The 10,968-nt window shown below is 39.3% G+C and overlaps 1 protein-coding gene across 2 annotated transcripts in view; it reads right to left on the bottom strand.

Annotated features, from left to right (window-relative positions):
* Positions 1 to 1,023: 1,023 nt before the first annotated feature.
* LOC146469534 (ATP-binding cassette sub-family C member 4-like) overlaps positions 1,024 to 10,968 on the bottom strand; it is a 32,515-nt gene continuing 22,570 nt past the window's right edge. The window contains exons 23-30 of one of the 2 annotated variants that reach the window (XM_085123177.1): positions 10,460 to 10,560; positions 8,075 to 8,269; positions 7,797 to 7,952; positions 6,583 to 6,672; positions 5,835 to 6,007; positions 4,677 to 4,782; positions 2,034 to 2,374; positions 1,024 to 2,003 (exon numbers count right to left, since the gene is read on the bottom strand). In XM_085123177.1, coding sequence (XP_084979303.1) covers positions 2,039 to 2,374; positions 4,677 to 4,782; positions 5,835 to 6,007; positions 6,583 to 6,672; positions 7,797 to 7,952; positions 8,075 to 8,269; positions 10,460 to 10,560 — 1,157 coding nt within the window. In that variant the 3' untranslated portion in view covers positions 1,024 to 2,003; positions 2,034 to 2,038. Of the gene's footprint in view, positions 2,375 to 4,676; positions 4,783 to 5,834; positions 6,008 to 6,582; positions 6,673 to 7,796; positions 7,953 to 8,074; positions 8,270 to 10,459; positions 10,561 to 10,968 lie in introns of both variants that reach the window. The other variant, XM_085123176.1, reaches the window with a different exon arrangement.

Below are 10,968 nucleotides of genomic sequence, written 5' to 3'. Positions count from 1 at the left end.
AGTAGGCAGAAAACTTTATTAAAGGACCACAGAACAAGGGTCAAACACCGGAAGAGAAAAGACAGGCTGTTCAAACATGTCACGCTATTTTGTTGCTGTTTTTTTTTCTTTTTGCTTTTGTTGGTACTAAAATCATATAATTTATTTATTTACCATTTAAGTCCAAATTTAATATGAATTTACAGGAATGCGCGAAGAACTAAAAATAATAATAATAATAATAATAATAATAATAATAATAATAATAATAATAATAATAATAATAATAATAATAATAATAATAATAACAACAACAATAGCTTCCTTAAAAGTCTCAAGCGATTTTGCCAAAGCTACTTGTCTTGGCAGTCTGTTCCAGTCCAGTAAGGTTCTTGGCAAGAAAAACTTTAAAAATCACATCTAGTAATGGGTAACTTAAAAGCATGCACAGATGAGCGTGTAGAAGAATGTGCAACTGGGTGAAGTTCATCATTTACATTATCTGACCCGTAGAAATCTGTCATTACTTGAACAGGGTACAATGTCTACAATAAGCACATTGTGACAATGCAAATAGACCGTGCGAAGATAACCTTTAAGCCAAAATCAGTAGTGTATAGTATTAGAATGAAAATTAGGCCTAAATCAAATGTGAATATTGTTAGAACGAAACTTAAGGGTTGACGAGGATTTGCCTAAAATATGGAAACAATTCAACAATAAAAGTAAAAATGGATGTTTAGTAGAAAATTTCAACGGAACGTTGAAGTCTCTTGAAAAACAATAAACTCAACAAACTACATAGTTTTTATAGCTCTTGAAAAATTATAAGGTCAGTGAAATTTTCAAAACTTAGCCTAAGATTTGCTGCAATTAAGCCTATGGCGTTTATTCTAAGACAGTATTTTAGGAACTTGAATTTGCTCTTGATAAACCGCTTGATCACTTTAAAGTGTGGAGCTTTAAAACACACCAGAACGACACTTATCCATGTATTCTGGTCTTCGAGCATTTTTACTAAAACAAATTCGTTTTCAAAGCACCTTTTAATGGAAAATGTAAAGGGTATGTAACACAATGTCGGTCAAGCGATTAGCTGGCCAATAACGTTTCACTGACGTCAACAGCAATGTAAGAAAAGATGACTGATGTTTTTTTCCTTGCCTCTTTGGTCATAATGTGGAGTGACAGCGACGAGGACTATGAGGTAAGTGAACAAATCAGACATAAAACAAGGGCAATAAGGGCTTTCTACTGGCTTTTTTCCCAGCTGCATTGAGTTCCGCCAAATTGATTTGTTTTAAATTTTTGGCATAATCCCATCGACGTCAGAGTAAGTAGACAGTACAATGTACGTGTCATCGGCAAACATTCCAGATGTACATCAATTGGCTAAGAGAATTTCGATCAGAATCATCAAAACGTAGTGGGCCTTGAAGTACGCCACAAGGCTCACATTGTTCGGAATGAACTCGAAGAGAGAGATTCATTTTTTTCCAGCAAATTTTACCCGGCCAAAATTCGTCACTACATTCGTCATGAGTGTAACTGAAACTGACCAGTGGAGTCGAGGACTTAATACAATATACTTAATTAAATATATTTTGATGCACACCGTTTAAAGTGCCCCTGGGACGAAAATTTCATTTTCCATCTTTTTGCATTTCGTGTAGAATATGACCCTCTTACTCATGTTACCAAATTTCAATCCTTTACGGCGATTGGAAGGATTTTTTTTAGCTTTTTATTCGAGATTTTACGGCCGCCATTACTTGGCCTTGTTCCGGAAGTTAAGGCTCAAAATACAGGAAGTAACGTCATTGGCTCAACACGAAAAATTCCACATGGCTAATTTTCATATGGATTCTACTTCATAAACTGTATTCTGCTGTTATTTAGTTCACAACATGAGTAAGAAGGTCATCTTCTACACGAAAATGCAAAAAGATGGAAAATGAAATTTTCGTCCCAGGGGCACTTTAAAAACATCATCTATAACATTCTTGAAAACGATTTTTAACAACCTTAAATTGACTAGAAATGCGTCCTTCCACGAACATTAAACAGTTGATTCAAACAATAACTTCTCCTTTTCTAACGAAGAACTACTTCTAACTCTCGGTGAAGGTAATTCGAAATCTTCTTCATTCTCCGGTCCTTGTTGTTGCTCTTGTTGCAATGTCGTTAATTCGTCCATCGATTTCCGCCGCAACGGATCCAAATCACAATCTTCAGTGAGTTCGTGTCGTGAAAAGAACGCCTGACGCGCTACATCGTATAGATTCGTCGCCAAATGTTTGCTGGTGTGCTCCACCATTTTTGAAAATAAACTGTCTTTGTTTTGGAGCAGCAAATAAGGCTCGTCAAATTCCACTAGCTTTCCCTCGTCCAGTACCTGGAATCCAAAGCGCAAAAAATGAAGAGAATAAAAATGTGCTTTATAAAGTTAAACCCGGCTGTTTCGAGCTGGGTTAGCGTACAAACTTCATGGGAATTATTATTAATTAACATGGAATTTTGGTCTGGAAAACAACGATAGTCAAAGCAGTTTTTAAAATTAATTGTAACAATTGTGCCATACTTGGAAGAGTGTACCTTGTTCACAGGAAGTGCAATCAAGGTTCTATGTAATGTTTGTACGACTTCCATTCTGACACTTTCTAATTAACAATTAGATTATGAGCTCGAGATTTCTATCGCGTGATAGCTGATGAGGGCGCAGCCCGAATCAGCTATCATGCATAGAAATCGAGAGCGAATCTAATTGTTTTAGTATAAATCTACTTGTCGTTCAAAATAAACAAGTAAATTATCTATATCCTCATCGCAGACACTTCAAAAACTCGAGGAAGCGGCCGCCATTTTGTTGAAAACCGCTACTCACTATCTATCACAGAATAGATAGCGAGTAGCGTAGCCAATCAGAGAACGGCATTTGTGATAGAACACTGGTAGATTTATACTAATGCGTGTTAGGTTAGTTTTGGTGAAGGGAAGTAAAAACTAGTAGGTAGCAGAGTTCTAGATACCGATAGTAAATGACTGAAGAAAAACAAAAATAAAAAAAAATAAATAAATAAATAAATGCGTGGTAAACGGGTTTGATTTGGAGTTAGCAGGGTCACCTATATAAGCAATGTAAGAAAGAAAGGTGAATCACATGTTAAGAACGGTGCCTCTTAAAACTGTGTTATTTTTGCGAGAAAAGCAGGTCCTATTAAGGGATCTCGAGATCCAAAAAAGAAAATTGGGGCCAACCACGTAATCGAGTCTTACTGGCGAATAGATGGGAAACTGTGGTACTTTGTCGGTGGGGGGAGTGGAAACGAATATTTGGTCTTATCAACTGAGTCAGTAATAATATACACTTAATGTATGGTCCTGAGGGAAACAGTTAGTTTTGTTTTCCCGAGAGTCCTGATGTTTCCCGAAACGAAGTCGAAGGAAACATCAGGACTCGATGGAAAACAAAACTAAATAGTTTCCCGAGGGACCATACATTAAGTGCTTTGTCATATATTTAGACTTTCCCTTCAACAATCACAGCAAAACAAACAAACAAACAAACAAACAAACAAACAAACCAACAACTGAGAGGGCAGCAACTGTGTATCTCGGTCGGGAGACATTTGCATTTGATCAGGGGCACGTGACCAAGAATCAACCAATCACAGTGCTCGTTTTGTTCAGTGAAAGTCTAGGTATATAATAAGGTAATTTAATCACTGGCAAGAGATTCCGGAGCTGACGTTTCAAGCATTAGCCGTTTGTCAGATTTGTATGGAGAAAATAGGACACAGGTGCCTATGGGAAATTTGAATACGTATCTAATTCTTGCCGATTAGACGTTTTTCTAGGATACTATTTCCAAATGGCCTTAGCTCCCACGAGTCTCTTGTAGCTCAGTGGTAGAGCATACGAACTAGTAATCGGAAGGTCTTAGGTTCGACCCCTGATAGGAGCACTCGGATTTCCTTTTTTTCGAGTATGCCAGGGTCACTTACTGAATAATAAATTATGCTTATTTCGAAAATACTTTATCAAATCCCATAATTAAGCAACTTTAATTTTTTGAGTCGCGGTGATGGCATTGACAAGTGACGAAATTGTAATACCGTCAACAGTGCGCCGTGAGTTGAATGTGGTACAATGACTGCAAATTTAACGCCAAAGTCTTAATGTTGAAATCCGCGTCAAATGCCAAAGGCAAAGAAGTCTCCTGTGTAGCGGTTATTTCGGTACACAGCAAACTAAAGCCTTCAAGTGTATTTTTGTGCTAGCTGGAACACAACTAGGGTCGATTACCAGACGCTGTTCGGAAAAATGAGCTCGCAATCGCGGGAGTAAAAACGGACCCGAGTGAGAGGCGGAAATCGATCCTAGAACACAATCAGAAGAAAAAAAGGAATACTGCATGGTTATTGGGGTCTCCTAATGAACAGACAATCATTGATAGAGGAGAAGGCATAATCAGAAACCAGATTAGATTGTCCGGGTGGGGTAGAGGAATCTCAGTTACCAGTTAAACTTTGGCCCATTTATCTTTAAATTAATTGAAGCTATTTCTCAGTTATCAGTTACTTTTATGGGCCGATGTTCTTAACTGTCCCAAAAATGGCTCACGTTTGACACCTATTGCAAACTTGTATTTGTAAATCTTGCCATGTCGCACTCTAGAATAAACAAACTCCGCTTACCATGACTCTGTCCGAGTCCATAATGGTGTTGAGTCTGTGAGCGATAGTCAGAACTGTACAACGTTGAAACTTGTTACGTATGGTCTCCTGGATTAAAGCGTCCGTGCTGGAATCAAGAAAATTACCGGTTACTATCAGTTCAGACACCGTCCCTCTCAGTTATTTGGCAGTGGTACGGCGTCTAAATCACTTTCTTAACAGATTTCAGTTAGGCACAGCAAAATTTCAACAAACGGGAGAGGAACAACTGGCTGCATAACACCACATTGGAGCGAAATTAGAAAAGGTAAGGCGTCTGAATCGGACCCAAGATTATTCATTTACGAGACTGGCTTATGGAACTGTTACGGCTGAGATACCGGCGAAATGTGTGTTATTGGTGGCGACCACGAAATCAGCTCGGAGCAGAACTCAATGCAAGGCAATGGCAACGGTCATAAGGTCCACAATTACCTGAGAAGTTCCAAGAAGATGACAAAACTGTCACAAGATGCTATGAATAGCTTGCACATAACCAAGGTCAAATCTCGTGTCACGCAAGATGTTGCTGTGACTTTATTTTTACCACGATGATAAACTGTTAAAGTTGAACCTTGGTAACCTTTAGTCTGCCGCAAAGTGTTAAAACACCAATAAACTTACGACCCTCTATACGGCCACACCTTTTACATGGAAGCTATTACAGAGCGATGTCATCCTTCAGAATCACTCGCTTCGACATTCAAGGAAGTGGTCAAAACTACTATACTCGAACAGGACCCACCAAACCACAAAGTAGATGGTGATCTCTGCCTGCACCCCCCTTCCTCAACCTCAAACGATGGTGTCATTATTGCATAGCCACCCCTCTATCCAGCAGTGAAAATGACAATGAGATTAAAACCTCACTTGTCTTGTTTATCTAGCAATGCTGTCTGTTGCTAGCTGAATATTTCAGTGTCAACGCAAATTTTAAAGCCAATAAAATTTTGTCGGTAAAGCTCATGAGATAGGTACTGTCTTCGATAACCCTCCTACCCCAGACAAGGTGGTTCCTGTTGGAACAAATTTGTTATGACAAGTTTCCTAAATGTTTTTCTCGAGGTGGATATTAATAAAGTTCTAATTCCTCCACGGTCACTCAAAGGATGACTAGTTAGTGCTGATTAGTGTTTATACCTAAGATCCACATTTGCCGTTGCTTCGTCTATGATCAATATTTTATTGTGTTTCAGGATTGCGCGTGCTAGGCACACTAGTTGCCGCTGACCCACACTGAAATTTGAGCCTCCCTCAGTTAGTTCAGTTTCCAGTCCATCTGGTAGCTCATATACTGTTTCCTTTAGTTGTACCTAAGAAAGGAAGGCGTATGGGCACATGATTAAACGAAACAAACAAAAGAAAAAAACCTTTGAAATCGCAAAGCATTCACTTTGACTCCCGGTACCCCAATTTCCTCGCTAGGACTTGGAGACATGCTAGGGAGGCTTGATAGCACTCTCAACGGATTCAACGTTCGTTTTCGTTCAATTTCCGCGCTTTTCTGAAGTTTGGGTAGTCCAGAAATTCAAGATGGCCGCCATTTGGCAGTCATGACGTAATTACACGTAATACGACGTCAACACTTCTCATTGCCAGTGTAACGCACCCCAAACTAAACTAGCCGATACAGATTTGCTTTTGGCAATTGTTAAAGTCTTTTGGCGAAGACTATACCGGTATTTGGTGTAATGAAGGTTTTTGTATGGATGCGATGTAAGATCGCGAAAATTAACAGACCATTTTCGCGCATTTTTAGGGTATCTTTTCTTCTATGTATTCTGGGATAAAATATTATGAAATACATACTTTCAAACAACATATTTCAAGGCCCTTCATGGGACACTGGAACACTAAAGTGTTTTGTACATCCCTTTTTGGTACGAACCTCTTCTAATGCATTCCACAGTTCCGAGTCCCCATACTGATTGAAAGGATCCAAATTTTTCCTAAGGCTTCCACTGAACAGGACCGGATCCTTAAAAAAATAACAATAAGTAATAGAGTAAATAAATAAAGGATAGTTTCCTTAATTATCTTCTTCCCGTTTATCTTCTCTGACTGATGTTTATGTATCAACATCAATGGAAGTTATCTTCCAGTGAAGTCAACTCTTTATGCTCATTTGAATGTGGAACTGCAGTAACAAGTCAAGTTGCTTGTGAAATTAATACTCAACTATTGTCACTTTCAGCTCGAAGCACTTTTGATGACAACGGTACAAATTATGCACAACTGGCGTAACATTAGGGAGCTTAAGCAACGACGACGGCAACGGCAACGTAAACGTCACCCGAAAATATATCTTTCTTTCATTTGTGCTACTTCGCGATTATTTCAACTCGCTCGACTTTTACAAAAAATGGCGAGCTATCCAGGCACCAAATTGGTAGGAGTAGCGTACAAGTTAAGAAAGAAAGTGAAAAATTCACCGTCGTGCGTTCACGTTCTCCACAAAACCTTGAATTTGGTCATTTCACGTTGTTGTTTTGCAGAGGAAGACAAAGAAATGTACCAAAATGAAAAAAGCACGTGCAGAGCGATTGTTTTTGTTCAATAAACCTATTGTTTTGCGGCGTTGTCGTCGCCGTTGCGCAAACTTTCTGCGCATCCCAGGATGGTCCAAGAAACTCCGCTTTCAAAAGGACGGTGGTTCCAAAAACAGAAATATTTTTGCACTGTTTATGACTATAGGGGAAAGGCAGAACGTACCAAGGGTTGTAGGAATCAAAAAAAAAAAAAAGAAAAAAAAACGAAAAACAACAACAACAACAACAAAAAAAGATAATATGGGGTAACCACGCACTTTTCTGCGATAATTTGAAAACAGCACTACACATTGCTATGCATTTAAAAGCTTTTGATAATTCTTTTATCTCTGAAAAATGCGTGGTTACTCCAAAGTTTCTTTTTGGATTCCAACAGCCCTTACCAAGACCCTCTTTTCCCGCATAGCCATGAAGTGTGCAAAAATACTTCTGTATTAGGAGGCACCGTCCTTGAATAGTATTACCCGGTCATTGCAATCTTTTAAAATGACTGTGCTTACAGCGATGGGCGCGTGTTTACCGACCGTGAATGTTTATAAAGAAAACCCCTCACCTGAGGAATAATGGACAGGTTACGTCTCAAGTCATGCAGTGAAATGCCGGTGATAGGTACAGCGTCTATCCGAACTGTTCCTTTCGGTTCTGCCAGCCTAAATAAAGCCGTCATCAATGATGATTTACCAGCTCCAGTTCTACCAACGACACCCACCTGAGACAAATCACAACAAAGTAGTATTTTACCAGCTACTGCACAAGATTCGCATTCCATTTTGATTCCTATTTAAGACTGTTTTCTGACTAACCGTATCACTAGTAGATGGTCTAGGTTACCTTTTCCTCTGCCCTTATGCAAAAATTCATTTTCCTCAACACGTAAGGCATTGTGTGATGATGTGCATAGTAAAGTCCTTCAGCCGTAATTATTCCGTACTTTGGCCACTCCTCTGGTACAGCGACAGTTTTATCGTCAGGTTGCGATTCTTGTTCCAGATGAGTGTATTCCATAACACGTTCCACTGAAGTCATCTACAGGATAAGATAAAGAAAACATACTTGGCACAGTTTTGACCAAAGAGTAGAAATAATCTCCACGACATATCCCTTTTAAAGACGGCAGGATGTTTTTTACTACAGGTGTAAAAATTCTGCGCATCTCGGGATGTTCCGAGAAACTTTTTAGGCTCGTCACGCAACGCTCCTCCCGTTGCGTTACGAGCCGTTGGAGGAAAATGCCACAAGTTGTTATTTATTTTTATAAAATCTTTTTACAATAATCATTGCTTGATCCTTCCGATGAATCGGATCGTCTGAGCATGAGCTTACCAGGGGCGTAGCGTGGTTTTTCCGTTTAGGTACGCACAGGAGGGCGTAGTGAAACGAGCGCCGAAGGCGCGAGACTCTTGGGTGGTGTGGGGGCATGCTCCCCCAGAAAAGTTTATTTTAAGGGCCTGGGAGGTTCATAAATCAAAGCATGAAAAAACGCTAACTATTCAGTGACTTTGTTGTTTATTTGTCAGCCTTTGGTACAACTGATATAAGTGTATATTAGACTTGTGTATTATCAACTGTAAATGTGGCTACAGGAAAAGGGCGACACGTCTCCCTTTACGACGGGAAAATTCGGAAACTAGATTGTCAATATCCACATTCTTGTGCTTGTGTGTGTGGAGTATTGCCAAAGAGGACAGCCTCTCCTCACTCATAGTGCTTCGAAGTGGGGTTTTCAGTCTCTTCATGCTGCTAAAACTGCGTTCGGCAGCGTAAGTTGACACAAGTGTCTCGACCATCACCGTTGTGTGATTGGGGTTCGAACTCTCATATTAAAATGAATAGTGCAATATTCACACAGTTTTCTTTTCGTAAAATAGCAGCAGTAATAAGAGAAAACTCTTGCATGTGTATAACTCGCTTTCCGCCAAAAAATCTATAAGTAAATAAATAAATACTGTAAGTCAAATAAATAAATAAATAAATAAATAAACAAATAAACAAATAAATAAATAAATAAATAAATAAATAAATAAATAAATAAATAAAATATTCTTTTAAGATTTTCGAGGTACGCACTTGCGTACATGCGTATATGGTCGCAACGCCCCTGCTTACAGAGCGGATTCGCTCTGAAGCTCGGTCAGCTCTCCAATCTCTGTTAATTACCATATTAATTCAGTTACAAAAACAAACAAGATGCCTATACTGGCATGTACGCGTGATGCTGTGACTAGTTCATTTATTCCAACTGTATGCTTCGCAAATTGATAAAACTATCCTTGCTGATGGAATGGTTTGAGTCACAAAGATCACGTTACGCTGTTTCCCTTGTGTTACGCTTCTTAGGTTGACCGGAAATTGCGGAAATTCCATTACGAGAACGTAAGCTTCTCAATGACCTCTTTTCAGTCTCCCATCGTGCTTCTAAGACTGTCAAACAAAGCACGATTCCTTTGCCAGGAACTCACCAATTTCCACCGTTTTAAATGTCGAGTGCTTCTTTGAAGTTATTCTTTCGATTCACCGCTTCAAAATGGTGAAATTTTCGTTTGAAAACGGCACACTTGAGTCCACAACATGTTAACAATATGGCGCCCAATTTAATCCGGTTTTGATAAATAAATCAAATGATGCTTTGACGTCACACAAGTAGGGGTGAGTGGGTCCCCTCCCTCGCGATATAAGCGACAAAAAAAGATTTTGATTGGCCTGCTTTTGTTGAAGACAATCAGAACAATACATCCCGAGTAGGAGAGGGGAGAGTTTAATGAATAAATTAATGTACAGATTTGTAGCTACTACGAAGAAAAAAAAAAAAAAAAAGAAATCGATCCGTTTTTAGACACGGTATGCCCCTTCAGGGCACCCCGCGTAATTATACGACTTTCATGAAGACGGGTGGAGTCCACCCGATCGGACCGCGTGGACTCGTCACATTTTGTGGTCCCTTTGTGCACTTACACATGACCTGACCTCCGATGAGTCGGATATAAACGAATTCGACCCAGGTTGGTGAATGGAATTGTATTCTCGTGCACACGCTGTAAGTCTTATGCGACTGGTGAGTCAGATCGTCTGTGCTTTTAGACAATTCGACTCCATTTGGGAGTATTGAACATAAATGTCGGGTTCTTGCGACTATAACCCACTCTTGCGCGCTCTCAAAGAAAAGCAACTCTGAAGCAAAACCGGCGGCAAACTTTAACATTCAATATTATAACTTACCAGGCTCTCTACCTCAGCGCTCTGTCGTATGCACCACTGGAATCCTCCACTTAAAACTTTAGCATACGTCAGAGAAAGGCCAACCACTCCAGCAGAAATACCTTGAAAAATGATGAAAAAAGAGAGATTTCACGAGGATGAAAACAGCCAGGAACCAAGAAATTTTAAAATAGCAAACGTTCCACTAGAAGGATTGTATAGCTCTCTATCAGCTTTACTTTGAATCTTTCAAATCTTGCTTACAACCCTACAAGCCTGGCTATTTTCTGCGTTGAATAAATAAATCCACTTTCCTGAAGAAATAAGAAGGATGTTGAATCGCCTCAGAAATTCGGATTGAACTTTGAACTTTCCTTAGCCTTCCTTCCTAAGCATGGAAAAATTATTTCTTTTGCTTTTGAAGAGACGAGAGATGCCGTTAGTTAGGATTTTTACAAATCAAACAGCAACTCGTAAATGCGGGGATTTGGTTGTGTTCTCAAACATTTTCTGTTGCTTAAAAATTCAGC

This window comes from Pavona decussata, unplaced genomic scaffold (assembly GCF_977016875.1).
Source record: "Pavona decussata unplaced genomic scaffold, jaPavDecu1.1 SCAFFOLD_122, whole genome shotgun sequence".
In the NCBI taxonomy this organism is placed as follows: Eukaryota; Metazoa; Cnidaria; class Anthozoa; order Scleractinia; family Agariciidae; genus Pavona; species Pavona decussata.
Note: the sequence above shows the minus strand (reverse complement) of the source record. Positions and strands in the feature narration are given on the sequence as shown.